The sequence below is a fragment of the Mustela lutreola genome, chromosome 9, assembly GCF_030435805.1.
Source record: "Mustela lutreola isolate mMusLut2 chromosome 9, mMusLut2.pri, whole genome shotgun sequence".
Classification (NCBI taxonomy): Eukaryota; Metazoa; Chordata; class Mammalia; order Carnivora; family Mustelidae; genus Mustela; species Mustela lutreola.
In genome coordinates, this window is record NC_081298.1 from 126,697,290 (window position 1) to 126,724,167 (window position 26,878).

A 26,878-nucleotide genomic window follows, 5' to 3' on the forward strand; every position below is an offset into this window, starting at 1 on the left:
AGAACAAAACATAGGCATAGATTTTTGTGACCTTGGGGTACACTGCACCTTCCTAGATAATGATACTAAAAGCACAAGCAACAGAAGAATAATAGGCATTGAACTTCATTGAAATTAAAAAGTTGATGCTTCAAAGAACACCATCAAGACAGTAAAAAGGCAATTCACTGAAAAGGAGGAAATACTTGGAAATCATATATCTGATAAGGGACTTGCATCCAGAATTATGAGGAATTCTTAAAGCTCAACAGAAACCACCAAATAACCCAATTTAAACATGAGCAAAGGGAAAGTAGAGTGTTGGTTACCAGGAGCTGGGGGGGCGGGGGGAGAGAAAGAGAGTTGTGCGATCAGTACAGAGTTTCAGATTTGCAAGATGAGCAGGTTTGGGAGATCTGTTTCACAACAGGGTGAGTATACTTAACACGACCGAAGTAATGGTTGAGATGGCCAGTTTTCCATCGTGGGGTTTTACAATGAAAAAAAAAAAGTAAGTTAGCTTTAGGGGGAAAGTGGGTAAAGGATCTGAATAGACATTTCTTCAAAGAAGATACACAAATGACCGATAAGCACATTGACGAGAAGCTCAGTGTCGTCAGTCATTAGGGAAATGTCTACTCAAAGCCATGTGAGATGCCACTTCATACACACCACAATGGTTAAAATAAGAAAAGATTGACAGTAACTGGTGGTGATGAGAATGTGAAGAAAGAGGAACCCCGGTCATACTGGTGGTAGGAATGTGAAATTTATCCATTATGGAAAAACAGTTTAGTAGTTCTTCAAAATGTTAAACATAGTTACGATGTGGTCCGGCACTCCCGGGTGAGAATTGAGAATTCTCCTTTGGGAATTGAAAATACACGTGCACACAAAAACTCGTATATGATTGTTCATAGCAGCATTATTCAAAATAGCTGAAAAATGGAAAAACCCAAATATCGGTCAACTGAAGAATGGATGAGCACAATGTATGTCAATATAACGGACTATTATTAGACAAGAAAAGGAAGTGAAGGACTGCTCCACGCTAAAACATGGACGAACCTTGAAACTGTGCCAAGTGAAAGAAGTTAGACACAAAATGTCACATACTGTATGACTCCATTTATGTGAAATGTCCAGAATAGGCAAATGCAAAGAGACAGAAAGCAGATTGGTGGTTGCCAAGGGTTGAGGAGAGGGAGGTGGTGGGTGTGACTGCCAACGAGTATTGGATTTCTTTTCGGGGTGAAGAAAATGTTCTGAAATGAGATATTAGTTATGGTTGTACAACTCTTTCAGTATACTAAAAACCACTGAATTGTAATGTTAAAAGTAATTTTATGGTATGTAAATTATATCTCAATAAAGCTGTTGGTTTTTTTTTTTTTTTAACTTGGTCAGGAAAAGCTTTTTTGAAGAAGTGACATTTAAACTGAGATTGGAATGACTAACTTGAGGTTGGTGGTTATAAATTCAGAGTCTGATCAGTCAGCAGAGTTGGGTATTGACTTCCCCAGTGTGTAGAGGGTAGAGGGGCAGAGTGAATCAAGTCGGGATTTAGACAGTATGACCAAGGGAGAGAGCTGGCAGGGGGTGGTTGGAGAGCATGCAAGGAAATGCTTATAGTAATGGGCCATGGAGTGTAGGAGATTAAAGGAGAAATGAGGCCTTGAGGGAGACGAGGGACCAGGGGAAAGTGGTAGGCTCCGTGAAGAAGAGGACTGGCTGGCATTGAAGTTGTGTTGGAAGCGGGTCCTTGGAGGAGTGAGCTACACGGGCAGCAGTTTGTAGGAGAGTAGGGTGCTTGCGATTGAGATTTTCGGTGATGCACAGTCATTGTCAGAAAATGTTCCAGGATGTGACTGTGAGGCTGGTGGCTGATGTCGAGGAGGGGAAAGGTTGTCAAAGGTGATTTCAAGGGAGAGCAGTGTATGAGTTTCCTATAGCTGCCAGAACAAATTATTACAGACTCGGTGACTTAAAGCAGAAACTCTGAATACCATAGATTTGAAGTCAAGATGCCCACACTCCCTGTGGAGACTCGAGGGAATACTTTGTATTCAAGGTCTCCAGAGAAACAGAACCTGGACATGTATTACGTATATTTATACGTATATATTATATAAGGGGATTTATTATAAGGAATTGGTTCACGCAGTTATGGAGGCTGACAAGTCTCAAGGTGTGCAGGTTGACTCAGCAAGCTGGAGACCCAGGAGAGCTGGTGGTGGCGTGCCAGGGTCAGTCTGACAGCTTGGGAACTTGGAGAACCATTGATGTCTGCGTTCTGGCTGATGGCCTCCAGGCCCAAGAAGAGCACATGTTTCCATTCAACTCTGAAGACAGGAAAAAGCTAGCATCCTAGTTCAAAGGCAATCAGGCCAGAGGAATTCTCTCTTATTTGGGCCAGCTTCAGCCTTTTGCTCTACTCAGGTCTTCAACTAATTGGATGAAGCCCTCTCTCATTAGGGAGGAGATTCTGCTTTACTTGGTCTACCAACTTATATGTCAATCTCATCCAAGAACACCCTCACAGGATCACTCAAAATAATGTCTGACCAAATATCCGGGCATCTCATAGCCCAGCAAGTTGACATGAAATTAACCATTGCACCATTCTTTGCCTCCTCTCACTTCTGGTGGTTGTTGGCATTTCTTGACCTGTGGCTGCATCACTGGTCACATGCCCCCTTCCTCTTTTTTCTCTTTTCTTTTATTGTCTATTTTATGAGGATACAGGTCATTGCATTTGGGGCCACCCAGATAATTCACGATAAACTCTTTGTCTCAAGATCCTCAACTTAATTGTGTTTTGCCATTAATGGTTCTGTTCACCTTTTTTTGCCATCTCGGGCGATGTTCTCAGGTTCCAGAGATTAGGATGTGGACGTATCTTTGGGGCCCGCCATTCAACCCACTATAACTAGTATATGGGAAAGGTCAGCTCTGTGGATGTTGGAATCAGCAGGAATTGTGGCCATTGTCATGTTGGACTCCACTACAGACAGATACTTAGCATTTTGGTCTGATGATGTGACATTCAAAACCGGGTTGTTGTTTTTTTTTTTTTTTTAATTTTTATGAACATATAATGTATTGTTAGCCCCAGAGATACAGGTCTGTGAATCATCAGGCTTACACACCAAAACTGGGGTTTTAAGGAAAAGGAAGAATGATGTGAGAGCAGCAGTGAGATTCTAGGAGAAGATCAGCAGTTTGAGGGTCTGAGAGAGAAAGCAGCTGCCTCTTGAACGGCCACAGGGACAGCTGAGCCATCGGGGAAAGCAGATGTCCTCCCAGGCGAGAAGGTGGAGTAACGCTCGGAAAAGACAATTCTCTGTTTCTTCTCTCCAGCCCCTCTGAAACTGCGGCCTCTGTGGTGCCATCTGAAAGGGAGAAGGGAGGGGCTGGAGAGAAGAAACAGGCTGGAGATATCCTGATAGCAGTTTTCAGCATTTTCAGTAGGTTGATCGGGAGTTTTAAATACTGCTTTTTTCAGCAGAGTAGCGCAGCGGGAGCGTGCTGGGCCCATAAATACTGCTTTTTTCAGCATCTGAACATTGCCCCCGCTCTACTATGGTATTTGGATGCACTATTTATTCTTAAATCCATTTACAGCTGCAAAAGTGCTGAGTTTGAAAGCAGAACATTTGAAACGGACCCAGCTGTTTAAAAAGATGGATGCTTATCAACGAAAGTATTGGTGTAGAGTTTATGAACAATAAGGCTTTTTTTTTTTTTCCAGCCAGCTTGATTATTCTTAGAGCGAAGAGATCACAGGAAGGTTTTCCATTGCAGAGAAATGTATGACTTAACCCAAACATTGCTTCAAATTAGCGGTTTCCTCCCACGGTCCTGACTTCCCACCCTCTCCACCCCCACTCCCCCCGCAGCCTTTTCTCCTGCTTTAGATCTTTTCCAATTCTTACAGGTGGCAGCCAGAGCTGAACTGCAGAATGTGCCCCCTGCTTCCCTGTGTGGATCCGTATGACCCTGTCATACGGACCCTGTAGTGTGGATTAACTCACATACATCAGGGATTGTTGCCTGCATAAACTGGTGTTTTCTGAAGCTAGTGGTGCAGACTTAGGGTAGAACCGTTTCTCAACAGAAGTTTAGTATATGTGGGGGTATGTTCGTTACCTTTGCTCTCCATTTAGCGACTGCAGCAGGTTCAATGATGAGATGTTCATGTGTTAGTGATGAAACCTTTTGATGAGCTTTGATAAACCAGATGTTCCGTGGCATCTCTCCTGAGCCATGTTTTCTTCTCTTCAGATGCCATCCCTCTGTTTTCACACAATTCCAGATTTTTATTTTTATTTTTATTTATTTATTTTTTTAAATTTAATTTTATTTATTTGACAGAGAGAGATCAGAAGCAGGTAGAGAGGCAGGCAGAGAGAGAGAAGGAAGCAGGCTCCCTGCTGAGCGGGGAGCCCGATGCGGGGCTCGATCCCAGGACCTTGAGATCATGACCTGAGCCAAAGGCAGAGGCTTTAACCCACTGAGCCACCCAGGCGCCCCAATTCCAGATTTTTAAATGATCCCCCTAGACATGGATCGATCTCTGCAATTCTTAATTCCAGCCCAGGCCTCTTATGCAGGTTAAAACTCATCTATTGAATGATCTAATGGACATTTCCATCTGGAAGTCTCACTGGCTTTTTGGTCAATACATAATTCTAATAATTTTTCAATCAATTTTCTTGGACTTCTAAGTTGGCACCTGTATCACCTATAGGAAACAGTAACTTAGTAAATTCCCAATAGTTATAGTTTTTTTTTTTAACCTCTTTATGTTGGTAGGAACTTCTAGAGTAGTGTTTCCTAAATTTATCTGAAAAGAACCAATTGGGGAGCTTATTAAATATACAAAATGCAAGGCCTCTACCCCTGGGAATTTTATCTTTGTAGGTCTGGGTTGAGGCGGAAGAACCTGTTTTGTTTTGTTTTATTTTTTAAAACAAGTAGTCCAGGAAAATTAAAATTTTTTTTTCTTTTTAAATCTTTAGGCAAGTTTGGGAAACCCTGTTTTGGAGCAGTACTGAGTAATAGTGGTGGTATTCTCAGGTTCCTGACTTCGGGGTGTTTGTGTCATGGATGCTGTTCGTGGACTCCTGGCTCTCCTCCCGCACTGACCTGTGGCTGTATTTGTGACGACCTCTGTAGATAACGGTTATCCAGGAGTAGTCACACAGTTGGTGATCTAAGCCAGGCAAAGATCCCTCTGCCCTGGTCATCCTTCCAAACACATTTCTTGTGCCTGTTCCATTCCAGGCCCCAGAAAGCAGGGCTGTGCACAGAGGTACATGCAGGTCTTGGTTTTCCCACTCCCAGCCTCTTTTTCTTGGGACTCTGTCTATCAGTCTGCTTCTGCAGGACTCCGTGCTCTGCTCCTTTTGGTTTTAGCTGACTAGGCCCTTTGTTTGCCAAAACCTGAAGTATCGGTCACACTTCCTTGTTCTGTCCTGCCATGTAGCCTGTCACTGCCTTTGAGCCAGAGCTCTGTCTCCTCTGTGTGTACTTGTAAACCAGGTGATTTATTACATCCTGAAGTTCCCTTTTAGGGGGTCATGTTGTGAAAGCCTTTACAGTTAGGTCTTTGGTCTGGGACTTTTATTTATATGCTTGGCTCACAGGCAGCCCTCTACAGTACTGAACTGTTTGAGGTACGTGTTCTACCGTGTTTCTTACCTTTCTGTCTTTGAGTCTATTGTTCAGGCTGCCTTTTTCCGCTTCTCCTCCCCACTTTGCCACCTTTTGCAGAGCTTTTGCGATTCGGCTTAGCTGCTGCCTCTCTCCCTGGGCCCCCAGGCTGATGGATGCGTCCGCCCGTGCTCTGCTGTGGCACCTGAGCGCCCTCTCCACTTTCCCTGCAGCTGCGTCTGCTCGTTTGTCTGTCTGTTCCATTACATCCCACGGTCTCAGTGTGTTATTGGCCCTTACACCTCTGTGCTTATTAAAGAGCTTTCTTTTTTTTTTTTTTTTTTTAAGATTTTATTTATTTATTTGACAGACAGAGATCACAAGCAGGCAGAGAGGCAGGCAGAGAGAGAGGGGGAAGCTGGCTCCCTGCTGAGCAGAGAGCCTGATGCAGGGCTTGATCCTAGGACCTGGACATCATGACCTGAGCCGAAGGCAGAGGCTTAACCCACTGAGCCACCCAGGCGCCCCTAAAGAGCTTTCTAAAAGTTGGCATTTCCTATTTGTTCCAGTTTTTAAACCACTTTTGATCATGGACATGTTCATTTTAGGCCCACCCGACACTTAAGAGGGTGATAAGATCCCGTTCTGGAAGGAATGTGGAGAAGAATATTCTAGAAGACTCTTGGCAGGAGTGTGAATGGATACATTTGAAAAATAAAAATTTAAATGAATATAACCCTTGACCCAACAATACCTCATCTAGGAATTCTTCCATAGAAACATTTGTACCAAGTGTATTAGGATTTCTGTATGAGGCTATCATATCAGCGTTATTTGTCATAGCCTACCTCTCCCTGCCCCCCCACCAAAAAAGGAAATGGCTAAAATATCCAATAGTAGCAAAACAGTTAAGTTTGTTATGGTGTGTACATAACTTTACCTATGAAATTCTGTATATGTAGCAGTCAAAATAGGTGAAATCGATTTTTGTATACAGACACAGAAAGAAGTCTTTAATACATCCCATTCTTTCTCCTCAGAGAGAACCTCTATTTTGATTTTGGTGTTTAGCATTTCCATTCATATTTGTGTATTTTTGGTTATACGCACTAGTGTAACTATTGAATATATAGCGTTGTTTCTTATATTTTTAAACTTATCAAAAGAGCATCCTAGTGCATATATATTTTTTCCTGCAGCTTCCTTTTTACTTGCATTGTTTTTTAAATTCTCTCCATGTGTTGATATGGTTATTCTTAATGCCATTTAGAATTCAATTCTGTTAATATACCACATTTGATTTACCCTCCTATTGATTGACATTTAGCTTGTTTCTGATTTTCTACGTTTCCAAACAAATTTTTAGTGGATTTTCTGGTACAGGTCATTGTGTGCAGGGTGGAACTTTTCTAGGGTCTGTTTTTAGGAGTGGAACCAAGGGCCTGTGGGTTCAAAGCCCATGCATCTTCAGGTTTACTGGGTATTTCAAAATGGCTTTCCCGGGTGACTTGACCCCGTATACTCCCACCAGCCCTGTATGAGCTTTGTGTTTATCTGCCTCTTCATTTATAAAGAATATATTACTTCTGCGGTACTTCAGGTCATGATCTCAGGGCCCTGGGATGGAGCCCTACATCGGGCTTTCTGCTCAGTAGGAAGCCTGCTTCCCCCTCTCTCTCCACCTGCCTCTCTGCCTACTTGTGATCTCTGTCAAATAAATAAATAAAATCTTAAAAAAAAAAAAAGAAGAGTGGTATCTGGATTGAGCAACAGATCACTCTAGCTCCTCTTTCAGGTGAAAAAGAAGACAGCTTTGCAGGAATTCAACATCAACAGACCGACGTTCCTGGGGATGCCATGATCGCCAGGGCAGTATTTATGGCTCCCCACATACCGACCCCGGGGGTGACAGGAGCACTCCTGCAGCACAAACAACTGCTCCATTAAATGCAGAAAATTAAAACGGAAAAAGTTGTCTCCACAATAGCTAAACTGTGCGAAGAACCAAGATGTGTGCTGACAGACAAGACGAATGGATAGAGAAGATGTGGTCTGTGTATACAAGGGACTATCACTCAGTCATTGGAAGGGATGAACACTTACCATTTACGTCAACATGGATGAAACTGGAGGGGATAATGCTGGGTGAAATAAGTACGTAGGAGAAAGACAATTATCCTACGGTTTCACTCATAAGTGGAATATAAGAAATAGCGCAGAGGATCACAGGGGAAGGAAGGGAACACTGAACGGGAAGTCATCAGAGATGGAGAAAAGCCACGAGGGACTCTTAACTACAGGAAACAAACTGAGGGTGGCTAGAGGGGAGGTGGGTGGAGGACGGGGTGATTGGGTGATAGGCATTAAGGAGGGCACGTGATGAGATGAGCACTGGGTGTTACGTACAACTGATGAATCACTGAACTCTACACCTGATGCTAATGATGCACTGTATTTTGGCTAATTGAATTTAAACTAAAAAAAACAAGCAAAAAAAAAAAAAAAAAGGAAAGAAAGAAAGAAAGAAAAAGAAAAAAACCTGAAAAACTTGTGAATGTATACAGACAGAAATACAGTTCAAGGCCAGACTTTGCTCCTGAGTTGTCCTAACAAGCTGGCCTGAGTGGAAAGTATTCAGTTTTATGTGGGAGTTGACACCCTTCACAGTATACACAACAGTGAAAATCCTGCCCTGAGTCGCGGACTGCCCTACAAAACATCAGTCTGACACCATGGGTAGACCTTTCTTCCTCTGTAGCTTTAACTGGCAGCTCATAGTCCCACGTTCTTCAAACAATATGTTAAGAGTTTTGCTGCTCCAGAAGAGAATTAGAAATAATAACATTCTTTTTTTTTTTTTTTTTTAAGATTTTATTTATTTGACAGACAGAGATCACAAGTAGGCAGAGAGAGGAGGAAGCAGGCTTCCTGCTGAGCAGAGAGCCTGATGTGGGGCTTGATCCCAGGACCCTGCGATCATGACCTGAGCCGAAGGCAGAGGCTTAACCCATTGAGCCACCCAGGTGCCCCGATACTGCTCTTCTTTACACAGCTCTTACCATATCTCTCGTTGGACCGGTTGGAACAGCAGTGGTTCCCTTTTTTTGTGGGTTAGGAGGTTGTTGTAACTATAAGCACATTTCGGAAGCCATATGTGAACTAATTACCTTTTATCCTCCTAACCACACTTTTATAACTGTTAGAGAGCTAATACTCTTAAATCTTGGAAGAGTAACAAAAATTACCAGGATTACATTTCTCTCATACATTAATCAATCAAAATTATACTTTAAGAAATTAAGTTAAACTGGAACTTGGTAATTCCAATTTTTTACTTTCTGAAGGAGTTATTCTGAAGTCCAAAAATAATATAACATGAGAGGTATTATGAAATTTTCAAAATAAATTTTTATTAACTTTAATTTAAAAAAAGAAGTGGATATTTTATTTCAAGGTGGTGGACTGAGGACCTGCCATAGCTTTTTTCTTGTGCCAAATAGTTAGAAATGATACATTAGAATTTTTAAAATAATCTGCAAGTATACTAGAGGGGGAAGGAAGGAAAACCCATGCTAGGCTCCAGACTGTGAAGAATCCCCATGAAAAGTACATAGGATCTGTTTGCAAAAGAAAACCTTGGTCCAAAACAAGGTTAAGAAAGTACTGTGGCTCAGGATAAGAATAGCATCTGGAAGAACAGCGGCTACTCACGGGGGAGTAGTTGTGATAGGGAGCTGTGAAGGGCTCAGAACAAGTCCAAGAGTGACTGGTACCATTGCATGGTGACGGAGGTGTCTCGGGCAGATGTAGTATCTGTAGGAACTGGGGTTGGAGAGACAGGGCTGAGTTCCAGGTGCTTGATGAAGTCCAGGAGAACAAGAAGCTCCCGGGCTCAGAAGATAGATACAGATCTTTCCCATGAGATGGTCCCTCCTGTCCCTCCTTCACTCTCACTGAAAACCCTCCTCCCCTCTGAGCAGGCAGTGCACACGAATAGACCATGTGAACAGAGCCTTGATGACAAAGATGAGCACTTTTTTCTTTCTTTCTTTCTTCTTCTTTTTTTTAAGTAGACTCCACACCCAGTGAGGGGCTTGAACTTAAAACCCTGAGATCAAGAGTTGCATGCTATACTCACTGAGCCAGCCAGGCACCCCAAAGATGAGCACTTTACTAAACATCACCGAAACCAAGAGGGAAGAGGAGGAGAGAAGAGAAGGCTTCATCTCAGACATAGAATTAATAGAATAAATAGAATTAATAGAATAAATAGATTTTATAATATATATAGTTGAAAGCTTGGAGAGAGATGGTCAGTTATTTTATCTACTGAGAATAAGTATTGATCTGGGAAATTAAAATTTTGATTGTCAAGGTGAGACTCAGTAGACTAACTGACAGTTTTTCCGACTGAAGTGCAAATTTATGAGCTGGAAACTAGAGTGTAGAAGTGTTCCTAAGCCCATCATGAGAGGAAAAAATAATAGAAAAGAAAACTAAGACATGGAGGGTAAATGGAGGATTGCCATCTAGTAAGGGTTCCAGAAGGAAGCTGAAGAGAATGCAGGAAGATGATAGTTAAAGAAATAAAGGATCCAGTTTTGAGATGGTTGACCAAACACATGCTACCTCTTTCTCCTGCACCAGATCCATAGAAAGGATAAAACTTTAAGTTAGATGAATAAATTCCCTTTTAAGATGGAAAAGAAAAGGAATTTTCCAGACCAAACATCTTTAAGCAAAGGAAATATGTATTAAATGAGAAGTTGCAGAAAGGAGCCGCTCACACTGCCTTACACTGTGAGGTCGTCACTATTGCTGTGACCCGGAAGCTGCTCTGCCTTCTTTGTCAGAACAGATTCAACATGAGGTCCCCTGGCTAGAAGGCCGCTGCTGGCTAAGATGGCGACTGAACAGTCCTGTGGGAGATGTCTCCATGGCCAAGAGCCATGAAAACCCAGAGGAAGCCTAGCACAGCGAAATATAATTAGGAGAACTACACTTAAGCAAGCAGAGCAATGAGAAAAGAAACTTTAAAAATAAGTCAGTTTAATTTCCTTAGAGGAGCAGGGCTAGACTTTCATGCTCACTTCAAGAAGCAGAAGTTAGGAAATGGTCAGCAATAATGAAAATGAAGAATGTGGTGGTTGAACAGTCTCTTTGGGTAGGCTATAGCAAACTGGATATAGCTGAAGAACAAATCAGTGAACGAAAACAGGATGAGAAATTCTCTCAAAGCTCAGGATCAAGAGACGTATGAGTTTGAAACAAAGGTTGAGGCATTTAGGACCGTATGGAAGTTACAGTATTTATCCAACAGGAGTTGCAAGGGAAGAAAATGAGCTGAGACGCGTGAGCCCTTAGGTGGAAAGAGCCGCTAACTGTCGAGAAGAATACATTTTGGAAAAGAAACAATACAAAAACACGTACCTGTATTGCAGTGATAACAATGAAGAGAAATTCATATGAGACACCAGACAGAAAAGATTGAGAATCCAAATGATATTAGACTTCATCGCTGGTGTTAATAAAACAGTGGCACAATGTTTTCAAGATGCTGAGAGAAAATAAGTTGGAACCAAAAATTCTCTCCCCCTGCAAACTGTCTTTCAGTAATGAGGGCACCATAAAAACATTTTCACACTTGAAGGATTTTGACAGCCTTTTGCTGAGAGAACTAATTCAAAGATACACTGCAGTAGGAAAAAAAAAATGATCAAGAAGGTAAGAATAGGATGCAAGAGAGAAGAGGAAGCAGAGAAAGCAGGAAAACAATGTTAAACCTAAATAAATATTGGTTAGAAAATAGAAGATGGCTTTTAGTAAGTTGTAACTTGAATCAGCCAAGAGAGCGACATGGAATTATCAGACTGGATCCTGGATTTAGGCCAGTGGTTTGGGTTTGATGCCCCCATAGCGTGGGAAGTCTAATGTGGGTCCATTAAAGGTGAATAGAACTGATATTTTTGTAAAGGCTGGGACTTTAGAATGGCAGCCTCCTTGGAAAAGAGGTACTGGAACTACTCCACTGGCCTATAAAAGGTAACATGGGACTCCCATACAAAAAGAAATCCCTGCTAAAAGTGAACTCGTTACCAAAAATTGTAAGCTCTGTTATGAAATGAGCAGCAAGAGAATCAACAAGTAGGAGTTTTAGTGTGCCAAGAACTGTAGAAAATTCTACATTTAATAAGTTAAAGGGGCGACTGGGTGGTTCAGTTGGTAAAGTGTTGGTCTCTTGATTTCTGCTCAGGTCATGCTCTCATGGTTGTGAGGTAGAGCCTGGTGTTGGACTCCACGCTCAGCACGGAGTCTGCTTGTCCCTCTCCCTCTGCCCCCCCCAACCCGCTCACACACACTCTCTCTCTCAAATAAATAAATCTTTAAAACGTTAAAGAAGTAGATTAAGAAATAGTGACATTTTAGAAAGGAATAAGCCAATATGAAAAAGGGCCAAATTGAACTTCCAGAAATAAAAAAGTACTAAGGTTAAAGAGGGTTAAATAGCAAATTAGAGACAGCTACAGCAAAAATTAGGGAATGGAAAACATCTGAAGAAACTAACCAGGATATAGAATGTTGAACACAGATATAGGGAAATGGAAAATGTGAAGAACAATTAAAGAACAAATCCGAAAGATCAGCCAAGAATTCTGTACTTAGCTAGTCTATTCAAGAGCAAAGAAAGAAAAAGATGTGTTTTTGGAAAAAGTCTTAGTGGTTTTACCACCAATAAACTGTTGCTGAAGGAATAATAAAATACATGCTTTGGGGAAGAAATGAATTAAAGCAACAAGGAAGAAATGGGATACAAGAAGGAATAGCGCACAGTGGGATTGGTAAATGTAAATAAACATTGTGTATAAAATAATAATAATTGACTAATTTGGGTGGGTTCAAAGTAACATATAGCAAGAGAACTACTATGACATGAATGTAGTTGAGGCATGAGTACAGGTGAAAGATTTTGAGTTAGAGGATGAGAATACAGATGCTAGTTGAGATTATAGTAGGTATTCATCTTAAAATAGTGGAGGTTCCTGGCTTGTCAGAGGATTTAATAGGCTTATGTTTCTGTTTGGATCTCCTCAGTGGTGGCTTGGAGCTCAGGGTGATGGACTCAAGAGTAATTTGAAGTGAACATGACAGGAATGGCCTCCAAGGCACCAGTCCTTAGCTTTTTCCATTAGTCTGTTGTGCTCCCAAGTGTCAGGGCCTGTCAGCATGTGCCCTGAGCCGAAGCCTGTGCTGTGCCAGCCGTTAGCTTGAAGCTGATTGAAAATACCGTCATCTGAGCTCAACAAAACATTTTTTCAGAGTATCTTAGTGCCTGGTCCACGGTTGTCTGAGGAAAGCAAGTTTTAGCCCTACAGGAGCCCAAGTGCAGCTGTAAGAGCATGAGCCACGTCTTGCTCCCTACCTTGGAGTCTGCCCCTCATTTGAAAGCTCGGGGTCCCCATCCCTGACTCAGTGGGGTCTCCCCTCCGTGATCCCCACTGTGGTACTTGGTGTCCCCAGTCTGTTGCTGACTCCTTACAAGAACGTCTCACTATCCTGGGTTGTCTCTCCTCATCCCTGTGTGTTCTTTCTCTGAGTAATTTCACCTCCACAGGTTGTACTGTGAAAAGAATAAGACACACCTAGTTTATAAGAGCTTTAGTTTCTGCATCTATCAAATTGAGACTTTTTTTTAATTTGATTTTATTTTTTTAGTGTTCTAAGATTCATTATTTATGCACCATACCCAGTGCTCCATGCAATACGTGCTCTCTGTAATACCCACCACCAGGCCCTCCCAACCCCCCACCCCTCCCCAAAACCCTCAGTTTGTTTCTCAGAGTCCACAGTCTCTCAGAGTTTGTCTCCCCCTCCGATTTCCCCCAACTCCCTTCTCCTCTCCTTCTCCCCGTGTCCTCAGTGTTAGATTCCTTAATGTTCCACAAGTAAGCGAAACCCTATGATAATTGACTCTCTCTTTTTGACTTATTTCACTCAGCATAATCTCCTCCAGTGCTGTCCATGTTGATACAAAAGTTGGGTATTCATCCTTTCTGATGGAGGCTTAATACTCCATTGTATGTATGGACCATATCTTCTTTATCTATTCGTCTGTTGAAGGGCATCTTGGTTCTTTCTGCAGTTTGGTGACTGTGGCCATTGCTGCTATGAACATTGGGGAACAGATGGCCCTTCTTTTCACTACATCAGTATTTTTGGGTTAAATACCCAGTAGTGCAATTGCAGGGTCATAGGGTAGCTCTATTTTTAATTTCTTAAGGAATCTCCACACTGTTTTCAAATTGAGACTTTTTTTTTTTAATTAAATTTGCTTATTTTTTTAAATAAACATATAATGTATTTTTATCCCCAGGGGTACAGGTCTGTGAATCGCCAGGTTTACACATTTCACAGCACTCATCATAGCACATACCCTCCCCAATGTCCATATCCCCACCACCCTCTCCCGCCCCCCATCCCCCCAGCAACCCTCAGTCTGTTTTTTGAGATTGAGTCTTTTATGGTTTATCTCCCTCCCAATCCCATCTTCTTTCATTTTTTCTTTTCCTACCCCCCAACCCCCCACATTGCATCTCCACTTCTTCATATCAGGGAGATCATATGATAGTTGTCTTTCTCTGATTGACTTATTTCACTAAGCGTAATACCCTCTAGTTCCATCCACGTCATCGCAAATGGCAAGATTTCATTTCTTTTGATGGCTGCATTGTATTCCATTGTGTATATATACCACCTCTTCTTTATCCATTCATCTGTTGATGGACATCTAGGTTCTTTCCATAGTTTGGCTATTGTGGACATTGCTGCTATAAACATTCAGGTGCATGTGCCCCTTCAGATCCCTACATTTGTATCTTGAGGGTAAACACCCAGTAGTGCGATTGCTGGGTCATAGGGTATCTCTGTTTTCAACTTTTTGAGGACCGTCCATGCTGTTTTCCAGAGTGGCTGCACCAGCTTACATTCCTACCAACAGTGTAGGAGGGTTCCCCTTTCTTCGCATCCTTGCCAGCATCTGTCGTTTCCTGACTTGTTTATTTTAGCCATTCTGACTGGTGTGAGGTGGTACCTCGTTGTGGTTTTGATTTGTATTTCCCTGATGCCGAGTGATGTGGAGCACTTTTTCATGTATCTATTGGCCATCTGGATGTCTTCTTTGCAGAAATGTCTGTTCATGTCCTCTGCCCATTTCTTGATTGGATTATTTATTCTTTGGGTGTTGAGTTTGCTAAGCTCTTTATAGATATTGGATACTAGCCCTTTATCTGATATGTCATTTGCAGATATCTTCTCCCATTCTTTCCATTGTCTTTTGGTTTTGTTAACTGTTTCCTTTGCTGTGCAAAAGCTTTTGATCTTGATGAAATCCTAATAGTTCATTATTGCCCTTGCTTCTGTTGTCTTTGGCGATGTTCCTAGGAAGAAGTTGCTGCGGTTGAGGTCAAAGAGGTTGCTGCCCTTGTTCTCCTCAAGGATTTTGATGGATTCCTTTCTCACATTGAGGTCCTTCATCCATTTTGAGTCTATTTTCGTGTGTGGTGTAAGGAAATAGTCCAATATCATTTTTCTGCATGTGGCTGTCCAATTTTCCCAGCACTATTTGTTGAAGAGGCTGTCTTTTTTCCATTGGACATTCCTTCCTGCTTTTTTGAAGATTAGTTGACCATAGAGTTGAGGGTCTATTTCTGGGCTCTCTGTTCTGTTCCATTGATCTATGTGTCTGTTTTTGTGCAAGTACCATGCTGTCTTGATGATGACAGCTTTGTAAAAGAGCTTGAAGTCCGGAATTGTGATGCCACCAATTTTGGCTTTCTTTTTCAATATTCCTTTGCCTATTTGAGGTCTTTTCTGGTTCCATATAAATTTTAGGATTGTTTGTTCTATTTCTTTCAAAAAAATGGATGGGATTTTGATAGGGATTGCATTAACTGTGTAGATTGCTTTAGGTAGAATAGACATTTTCACAATATTTGTTCTTCCAATCAATGAGCATGGAACATTTTTCCATTTCTTTGTGTCTTCCTCAGTTTCTTTCATGAGTACTTTATAGTTTTCTGAGTATAGATTCTTTGCCTCTTTGGTTAGGTTTATTCCTAGGTATCTTATAGTTTTGGGTGCAGTTGTAAATGGGATTGACTCCCTAATTTCTCTTTCTTCTGTCATGTTGTAAAGAAATACAACTGATTTCTGTGCATTGACTTTATATCCTGACACTTTACTGAATTCCTGTACAAATTCTAGCAGTTTTGGAGTGGAGCCTTTTGGGTTTTCCACATATAGTATCATATCATCTGCAAAGAGTGATAGTTTGACTTCTTTGCCGTCAAATTGAGACTCTTAACATCTAATTGATGAGACTATAGGGAGGGCTAAATGAGCCTTTTTGTGCAAAAGCCCCTGTCAGGTATGTGACACTACATTCTTAATAACCATAGCTCCCAGTTCAGGACAAAAAACGGCAGAAAGCAACCATTACAAGAGTAGACTCAAAGAGTATCTTGACAAAAAGGGAAACAAAATGAAATGAGTAAAAGAAAATGAAACTTAAACAAGTAAGGAAAGATAAAGATATAGGGAAAGTAAGAGAATAAATAATAAAACAATGATATAATAAGCTACAAAAATAAATAAAAGTATACTAGTAATAGTAAATTAACTAAATTTTCCAGATAAAAAGCAGCAGTTGTCAAATGGATATTTTAAAAGATTGGACTTTATGCTGTTTATAAGAGATAGTGGGGAAAAAAAGATACAAAAAGGTTGAAGGTCAAGGATAAAAGGACATACAGGCAAAGTACCAACGAAAGAAATTTATTGAAAGTCTATTAATCTCAGAAAATAGATTTCAGGGCAAAAATCTTTACCAGAGAAGTTAAAATGGTACATTTTACACTTGGTATATTTGGTCACAATAAAACTTTTTTTTTTACCAGATATAGTTTGCCAGAGATAAAAAGATGAAGTTAACAATTCCACAGAAATAATACACATTTACTAATGTAGCTATAAAATATATAAATAATATTAATAGGGCACAATAAGAAGTGGAAAAATACATTATTAAAATGGTAATCTTAACACACATCTCTCAGCAATTGTTAGAATCATTAGACAAAAAAACAAACTATGGAAAATTTGAAAGTACCCAATAGTTAATGATTACACATTCTTTTCAAACACACACACAAAAATTGATCACATTAAGGAAGCCTCAAAAGAGAATTAATATTATATAGACTATAGTCTGTGACTGTAATGCATTTGGCTTAGGAATCAATTCACAGAAAGATGACAAGAAGAAAACCGGTAGATTGGTTATTGAACGTTTAGTTGATAATGAACAAATTCCTAGGACAACCTTACTTACCAAAGCTGGTTCAAGATATAATAAAAAACCCAAATAGTATAATCATTAAAGAATTTGAATGAGTAGCGTAAAAGCTTTACAAAGTAATCAATCAGGCCCAAATGACTTGAAATGAGTCTCTCTCTCTCTTTTTTTTTTTTTTTTAATTTTATTTATTTTTCAGAGAGAGCACACACAAGCAGGTACATGCAAATGTCAGGCAGAGGTAGAGAGAGAAGCAGGTTCTCTGCTGAGCAAGGAGCCTGACTCGGGACTCGATCCCAGGACCCTGGAATTCTGACCTGAGCTGAAGGCAGCAGCTTAACCCACTGAGCCACCTAGGCGTCCCTTGATATGAGTTTCAACAAGCATTCAAAGAAAAGATGAATTCCAGTATTGTGTAAAACTTCCCAGATTCCAGAAAAAATAATGAGCATTCCAGTTTCATTGTTGAGGCTAGCATAACCATACCAAAGCCTTATGAGGACAGCAAGAAAGGAAAATTACAAGCTGTCTTCATGAACAGGAATGAAAACCTAAAGAAAGTAATATGAAACTGAATCTAGCAGTATATATGAAAGATAATACATCAGGACCACACTGCTTTTATTCCAGCAATTAAAGATAAATTATTATAACTTAAACAAATTCATAGATTGATTAATTAAGTCCATATAATCATTTCAAAAGATTTACGTAAAAGATTTAATAAAACCCAATATCCATCAATAACTTAAGTGCGCACACAAATAGGCCAAAAAACCTCTTTTAAACAAAAAATCTTAGCAACCTAATATATTTATAAAAGCTGATAATATCTATTATATTTACTGTTGAAATTATTTAAGATTATTAATTAAACAAAGAAGCTTAGCTGTCACCACTTCCATTTAGCATTTCATTGGTAGTCCTAAGCAGCATAATAAATACTGAAAAGATGTTTGAATTGAAAGGAAACAAAATTGTCATTATTTGAAGATGACTGTCAGTGTAGGAAGTCTGAAAGAATCTTCTGATAAATCAGTAGAGTTAAAAATTTCTCTGCATCAAAGGGCACAAACCGAACATAGTGAAGAGGCAGATGATGGAATGGGAGAAAATATTTGCATATCGTATATCTGATTAGGGGTTCATATCCAGAATATAGAAAGAATTATAACTCAACAACAAAAAAACAAGTAACTCAATTGAAAAATGGGTTAGGGACTTGAATGAGCATTTCTCCAAAGGTGACATAAAAATGGCTGACAAACATATGAAAAGATAAGTGAATCACTAATTAGGGAAATGCAAATCAAAGCCACAAGGGGGATATTCTTCACAACTATTAAGATTGTTACTATTTAAAAAAAGAAAAAGTGTTGGTGAGTATGTAAAGAAATTGGAACCCATCTTTGGTGGGTTCTGCTGTAAAATTGTGCAGCCACTATGGGAAACAGCATGGAGGTTTCTTAAAAAATTAAAGATAGAATTACCAACAATTCTACTTCTGGTTATATACCAAAAGAATTGAAAATACAGCCTTGAGACATTTATACACTCATGTTCATAATAACATTATTTACAGTAGCTGAAACGTGAAGCAGCTCAAGTGTCTATTGATGGATGAATGGATAAACAAAATGATTCCATATGGTATACAATGGAATATTATTCAGCCTTAACGAAGAAAAGAAATTCTGAAACATGCTCCAACACGGAGGAACCTTGAGGACATTATTCTAAGTAATAGAAGCCAGCCACAGAAAGGCAAATACTGTATGATTCTACTTATATGAGGTTATCTAACCTTCAGCTGAGGTCATGATCCCCAGGTCCTGGGATCAAGCCCCACATTGGGGTCCCTGTTCAGCGGGGAGCCTGCTTCTCGCTCTCCCTCTACTGCTCCCCCTGCTTGTGCTCTCTCACTCTTTCAATCAAATAAATAAATAAATAAAATCTTTAAAAAGAAAATAACAAGTGGAAATTCAAAGGGTCAGAAATAATGAAGACACTCCTAAAGAAAATTTTAAGGTACTACTTGAGAAGATATGAGGAAGCTACAGTTAAATCCACATTGCACTGTATGGAGATAGAAATGGAATACTGAGTAGAAAACAAATGAACTATTTATTAAATAGTGGCAATTGGTTATCTCTATGTTATCTCTAAAGAATAAAATTGGATTCTTTCCTCATACTTACCAAAAAAGTCCGTTCTAAGTAGAATCAAATTAAGTATAAAGGAGAAAAACTATAAAACTTTAGAAGACAATGTGGGACAATAATACCTTTATGATCTCAGGGAAGGAATATTTCTTAAGATATAAAAAGCACAAAATATAAAGGAAAAGATTAATAAGTCGGGACTACAGTTATGGTAAAGATATCTGGTTATCAAAAACAAGCCTTAAAGTAGGAGTTATATGTGAGACATAACTTCTGTAGTGTTAAAATACAAAAAATATAAAGAACTCTTATGGGGTGCCTGGATGGCTCAGTCGGTTAAGTGTCTGCCTTCGGCTCAGGTCATGATCTCCGGGTCCTGGGATCCAGCCACCCTATGGTGCTCCCTGCTCAGTGGGAAATCTGCTTCTCCCTTACCCTCTGCCCAGCCCCCCAGCTTATGCTCTCTCATTCTCTCAAATGAATAAATAAAATCTTTAAGAAAAATAAAAGAACTCTTACAAATCAATAAGAGACAGGCAACCTGGTGAAACATTACACCAAAGACAGGACTAGACAGGAAAAGGCATGTCAGAGAAGAAACCCAAATGGCTCATAAACATTCAAAAAGATGCTCAGTCTTTCTGGAGATCAGGGCATTGCAAATTAAAACCACATTGCCATTTATCACCCACTAGATTGGCAAATGTTAAAATATCTGACAATACTAAGGGTTAGCCAGAATGTGGAGATTTAGGAAGTCTCTCACACAGCTGACGGAGTGGAAATTAGTGTAACCACTTTGTAAAAACAAGTTGGCAGTGCCTAGTAAAATTGAATGTGCATAACTCACGATCAGGTAATTCCACTCTGATGAAACTCTTACACATGTCCACCAGGAGACGTGGACGAGAATGTTTATAGCCACATGGTGAGTGAGAGTGAAAAGAGGGAAACAACCCAAATGTTCATCAGCCATGCAGTGGATATATAAATTATGATGTAATTAAGCAGTGAAATACAATCCGTTGATGAAAAAATGGAGGACTTACAGTTACATGAATCAATACGGATGATCCGTAACGTAATTTTAAGTGAAAGCAGCAAGTTGCAGAAAAATGTACCTAAGCCTATATAGATTTTAAACATATGTTAAATAAATCATGTATTATTTGTACATAATTGCTGAAATGGTAAAATTAAAGACATGATTAATACAAAATCCAGGATCTAGGTTACCAGGAGAGGAGCAGGTGCGGTGGGGGAGGCGGCTGTTAGCACAAGATTCCCCCAGCAAGCTTGAGTGACTGCCATGTTTCTCTTTTTCAGGCAGAATCGTGGGTAGGTGGATATTTGTTTTATAACTTTTTAAACTGTACATACACATTTTATACATTCTGATACAGTTTTTAAATATTATAACCTGTAGTATTTTTAAGAGGTAGTAGGACATGTTTTGAAATTAGGTAATGTGGATTATTGAAGATGCACAAATTTTGAAAATCATCACCTAAGAGTCTGTTGGGAGGAGTTTTCCTTTTTCAGGTTAAGACTTCTTCATGTATTTATTAGTTTGTGAGTTCAAGTGACAGGAAAGGTACAGAGACGTTAAGTGGTGTCTCTGGCAGAGTGGCTTAAACGAGGTCTGTGGAAGGCACCTGTCCCTGCACCTGGGCCGCTTTTCTTCCTTCCTCACTTCTGTAAATATTTAGTGACCAACTGCCAAGCCCTGGGCATTGTCCTAGGGGCCCAGGAGCCAGAGAGGCCATGTGCCTAGCTTGAGCTTCTAGCAGTTTTCGGGTTCATGCTTACAGGTTTTGTTAATCTTAGCCTCCTAACCTAACGAGATAGCAAAATTCACTTCAGGTCTGTATCATAATTTACTCTTTCTTATCATTTTAAGGAAGTCATTTATTTACATATTTAGACAGCCTAGTTGAATGCATTGTCTGTAACATTTTCAGATTAATATATCCTTTTTGGTCTGGTCCTAGCCCAGTTAATATTCTAATTCCTGTATATATTTATTCTCAGTTTTTTCCCTTTCTGTGCATCTCAAAGCTCTTGATATGTTCTAATTCTTTGGAATTGACTTTGATGTACTAATTTTACCTTTCTGTGTATATATTTTTTTATATTATTATTTTTTTAAAGATTTTATTTATTTATTTGACAGAGAGAGAGAGTACAAGCAAGCAGAGAAGCAGGCAGAGAGAGAGGAGGGGAAGCAGGCTCCCCGCTGAGCAGAGAGCCCTATGTGGGGCTCGATCCCAGGATCCTGGGATCATGTCCCGAGCTGAAGGCAGAGGCTTTAACCCATTGAGCCACCCAGGTGCCCCTTCTGTGTATATTTTTGAGACTCAAAGTTGGATCTGATCTTAAACCTTGACTTTAAAGCAGTATTTTCAAAAGCATTACAAGCATACTGCTAGAGATTATAAGGTGATACGAAGGGAAACATTATTTATTTTAATGATCATGGTATTAATTTAATTTATAATTTTATTATAAAATACACATATGAAACCTGCGGTTTCATGGTTGTTCTTGCTCAGGATGCAGCTAAAGTCAAGTCTCTGTGATAATCCATCTCACATAGACTGCGTGAACTAACGGCCAAGCTGTTCTCAGACACAGCAAAATATGAAATTAATATCCGGATTACAGATGTAGTGTTTAGTTATAACGGTGAATCAAGGTATTCTCTGATGTCTTCTGTCTCCTACTTGTGTTGTAACTCAAAAAATAAGCATATGTGGTTTGGTGAGGAAGAAGCAATCTAGAAAATTCATCTAGGCCAATTGTTCAAATAACATGTTTTGTTATAGGACAGGGTCTGGACTATAAAGACGAATGAGACCTAGACCCTGCCTTTCAGGACCACCAGTTTCACAGAGATAGTCACATAAAAAGTGCACCATAGTGTGGAAAGCGCAACTGTGGAAATGTCCATGGTAAATGGGTAGCTGGGAAATGTGGTCTCTGACTTAACGGAGCCAGGAGGAAAGCCTGCCCAGGGCAAGGCTTCAAAGTAGTCTTGAGAATGGAGCAGGAAACTTACAGAAAAACAGACCGGCAGAAGGCAACATCAGAAAGGCCTATGCCAAGGTAGAGACCTATAGGAACATGGCCTTTGGGCCAAATGACATCTCATCTCATCATTGATGCTGGTGTGAGGAGAGGTGGGAGCCAGATATGAAGGCTTTTGTTAAGGACTGTGAGGGTGCGCATTTAGATCTTATTCTGTAAGGGATTATCAGCCTTTGAGAGGTGTTAGGCGGAAAAGTGACACGCGGTCTGGGGCAGTGTAGAAAACAGAAGGATCAAGTCACATTTCAGCCCGTCATCCGGTAAAAGGAGGATATGGAAACCACTTAGAGGGAATGTTTAGAGTTTCTGCCTTATATGACTTTTAGGAAATTAGACTTCATTTAGATTTTGCCCAGAATTTAATATGTTGAAGGGGTTAGTGGTAGGTGATTTGGAGCCAATATATGAAGTTTCTGAAGAAATTTATATTATTCAGTCTGTATTATTAAAAAGGTATTAACTTTCCCTACATAGTCTTTTTTTTCTTTTTCTTTTAAGATGTATTTTGGGAAGAGTGATCCAGAGAGAGCAGGGGGGAGGACAGGGAGAAGAAGAGTGTCTTAAGTAGACTCCATGCTGAGCACAGAGCTTGACATGGGGCTCAATCTGATGACCCTGAGGCCATGACCTGAGCCGAAATCAAGAGCCAGATGCTTAACTGACTGGGCCACCCAGGCACCCTGTCTTTCTCTACCTAGTCTTTTCCCCCCACCCTTAAAGATTTTATTTATTCGTTAGAGCACAAGCACAGGGAGAGGCAGAGGCAGAGGCAGAGGGAGAAGCAGGCTCCCCACTGAGCAAGGAGCCTGACGTGGGGCTCAATCCCAGGACCTGGAGATCAGAACCTGAGTTGAAGGCAGTGGCTTAACCATCTGAGCCACCTAGGCACCCTTCTCTACATAGTCTTTTTTTTTTTTTTTTTTAGATTTTATTTATTTGTCAGAGAGAGGGAGAGAGAGTGAGCACAGGCAGACAGAATGGCAGGCAGAAGCAGAGGGAGAAATAGGCTCCCTGCCGAGCAAGGAGCCTGATGTGGGACTCGATCCCAGGACACTGGGATCATGACCTGAGCTGAAGGCAGCTGCTTAACCAACTGAGCCACCCAGGCGTCCCGCCCTTCTCTACATAGTCTTAAAGGCAAAGACAGTTTGCTTATTTTGTGTATTTAACACATGCGAGCAGCATATAAAAGTTCAGTGGAGATGTAGTACGGATATGACACATAACGGCAAACAAGTTCTGTTTTTCAGTTAGAGCAGGACATATGGCAGTATGCTGCAGAGTGAGTAGAATGAAATATTTACACCTTTTTGCAGTTAATATCCTTCCAAGGAAATCTCAACAATCATGTTATTTAAAGGTAATCGTTGGGCGATCATATCAGTGTATGATGAGCCTCCTTTATATATGGGTTTCCAATGTGAGTATTCTGAATAACTTAATTGTGGCATATTGATTACTTTTGGGTGTATTTACTGATAAATCTGATCTCACTAGTCTTTGGATTTGCTGTATATTGTTCTACCTTACAGAGAAATGTATTAGTATGCCAGCTTATTCTCGTACCTTCGTGAATTTATAGTCAACGGGTCTGATGCTGACCGCCTGTGAATGTGAGGGCACTCATCTGTGTCTGTATACATAGCCAGACCCTTAGCACCAAATGTTCTGCCTCACATTTATTTTGGGAATATTCTCTTAATAGGCACGTTTTGGGATGTGACTTAGTCAGCTAATTTGCTAACATTCAAAAGCCATGAGCTCTCAGCATTATCTTAGCCTTTTAGAATTTTAGTCCAGCAAAAATTTCTGACTCTGATTGGGAAATTAACTATAACATCTTACCAAAAATGATCCAAAAACATCAAAAGAGAGAGTTCATGCAAAGGGTACAGAGAGATGTTCACAAGGGAAGTTAACATTAACTTAAGAGTGCGTAGTCGAAAGGAGGGAGTAAGCATAGAAATGAAGGACCACAAGTGACTTGGAACAACTGTAGGTTCCTTTCTCTAGGTCCAAATAATGTTGATTATAATGCATCTTAGCTTCTATTTCAAAAGATATTTTCTGCAGTTCTTGTCACCAAGTTCTTTCGAAATTCTTTTTCATTCTTTTGAAGATTTAATTTCTTATTTCCTTATTTTCTACTTTGACACAGAAATCCCCTGCAAAGAAGCTGAGCCATGCAATTAGTAAATCTTTGGGGTGCGTGCCCACCAGAGAACCCCCGCATCCTGTTTTTCCTGAGCAACCAGAGAAACCACTTGACCTTGCAAATATAGTGTAAGTATACACCTAGGTATGGACATGTGTTGTACTGAAATGGAGACCTTGCTGAATCCTTTTGGATAAAAGCAACTTTACGTAACATGAACATTTAACCTTCTGGTTTTTACTTTACGTTTGGGGGAACTCAGGACCTCAAGATTTCATGTCTTCAAGTCACCATAAATATTTACTTGGAAGCTTAGCTGCTGAGCCCAGAGCCTAAGTAATTAATGATCTCAAACAGAAACATTAATTAATATATTGAGGAGTAATTATTGAACTGCTTTTAGCAAGGTTGCCTTTTTTTGTTTGTGTGTTCTCCCATAATAATTGGTAGAGATCATTTCTTCTCTGTGGCAGTAATGCCCATAGTTATTTTTAAATTAGTTTGGGCAACATGGAATTGAAAATCAACTTCATTTGCTTCTTTGTATTGAGAGAAAATTAGGAAACATAAGATTGTACTCTATAAATAAAACTAGTGTTTTATTTTTACTTTCTTTGAATATTCATGCTAAATGAAAGAAATTCAGACAGGAACCAAAAAGAGAAGTAGAGAAAGAGGAAGAGCAAGGAGAAGGAGAAATAAGAAAGTGTTAAGATTCAGCCTCTAAACTAAGATTCTTTACTCTGAATTAAATGGTGATGTTACGTGGCCTCCTGGATAAAGTCAAGAGCGGTATTGTTTTGTTTTGTTTTGTTTTTAGAGAGGGGGCAAGGGCAGAGGATAGAAAGAGAATCTTAAGCAGGCTCCACACCCAGCAAGGAGCCTGACACAGGGCTCGAGCTCACAACCCTGAAATCATGACCTGAGCTTAAAGCAAGAGTCAGATGCTTAACCAACTTAGCCACCCAGGTGCCCCAAAGTCAGTAGGTTGTTTTTTTTTTTTTTTAAAGATTTTATTTATTTATTTGACAGATCACAAGTTGGCAGAGAGGCAGGCAGAGAGAGAGAAGGGAGGAAGCAGGCTCCCCGCTGAGCAGAGAGCACAATGTGGGTCTCGATCCCAGAACCCTGGGATCATGACCTGAGCCGAAGGCAGAGGCTTTAACCCACTGAGACATCCAGGCGCCCCATCAGTAGGTTTTTGATCATTATTAGTCTTTATTGGGCATTGACAGGTTTTTCTGTTGGAGTAGACATCTGTTTTCTTTTACCTCCCTCTAAAACACTTAGGGTTCTTGATCTTTTATTTTCTTTCTCATTCAATAATTTGAAAGACTTTTATTAAAATAGTATATACATATAAATTAGAAATTTAATAATACAGAAAACCATATAATAAAATACAGCACATCCTCCCACATTTCCTTGTGCTTTGTCTAGGTTTTTGATCAGTGAGATCTCTTTGCATTTGCATAGTAACTTGTTTCAGAGCCATTTATTGGATGATGTGTCATTCTCCCACTGACCTAACGTGCCACGGCTGTCATAAATGAAGCGTCCTATGTGCGTAGTCTGGTTCTGGGCTCTCCTGTTCCTGTGGCCCAACGGCCTGTCCTTGTGGCAACATCATACTATCTTAGTGACTATAAGGGGTTAAATAATATTTTTAGGAGGGTCTTGTCTATACTTTGCCCTTTGCTCTTCCATATAAATTTTAGAATCGGCTTATTGAGTCCCTCACAAAATTCTGTTTGGATTTTGATCAGAGATTCATTGGATCTAGAGATCGAATTGGGGACAATTGACGTCTTCTGTGTCCTGAATGTGCTCTCTCTTTCCATTTATTTAAATGTCATTTTGTGCTTTTCAGTAAAGCTTTACAATTTTCACCGGAAAGGTATATACTTTAGATTAATTCTTCCATACTTTTTTTTTAATGCTTCCATAATTTTAAAGATTCTTCTGTACATTTGTTGATGTTGCACATGTGCCTTTTTTTCCCTACAGTTTTTTTGAGATATAATTTATATGCGATAAAATGCACCCACTTAAGTGTACAATTCAATGAGTTTTGGCAAAAGTAGGCAGTCATGCAAATGGTGTTTTCATGGAATTATGTTTCTCAGCAGTGTATTGCTGGTATATGGAAATGCAAATTGTTTCTGTATCTTAATCCACTATCTGGTTATCTTACCTGATGTACTCATTAATTCTAGTAATTTGTACTCCGATTTTTTTGGATTTCCTATAAATAATTATATCACCTGCAAATAATGATCATTTTGTTTTTTTCCCTCCTACTCCTTGTAGTTTTAAATATTAATCATGCTTTTTTTTTTCCCTTTTGGTCTTCTTGCACTGGCTGAACCTCCAGTGCAATATTGAACAGAAGTAGTTTGGTAGGCAGTCTTCTGTTGTTGCTAATCCCAAGAGACAGCTCTCAGCATTCATTTAGTGTGTTATTTGATGTAGGTTTTGTAAAAACTGTTT

At 39.8% G+C, this 26,878-nt stretch overlaps 1 protein-coding gene across 14 annotated transcripts in view; it reads left to right on the forward strand.

Moving 5' to 3' along the window:
* Positions 1 to 26,878, forward strand: part of DTNB (dystrobrevin beta) — a 236,291-nt gene that overhangs the window by 98,047 nt on the left and 111,366 nt on the right. For all 14 annotated transcript variants that reach the window (XR_009344378.1, XM_059132459.1, XM_059132466.1 and 11 more), the window contains one exon: positions 24,392 to 24,516. Coding sequence is in view for 13 of the 14 variants with exons in the window: in XM_059132459.1 (XP_058988442.1) it covers positions 24,392 to 24,516 (125 nt within the window). In the remaining variant the exon portion in view is untranslated. The remainder of the gene's footprint in view (positions 1 to 24,391; positions 24,517 to 26,878) is intronic.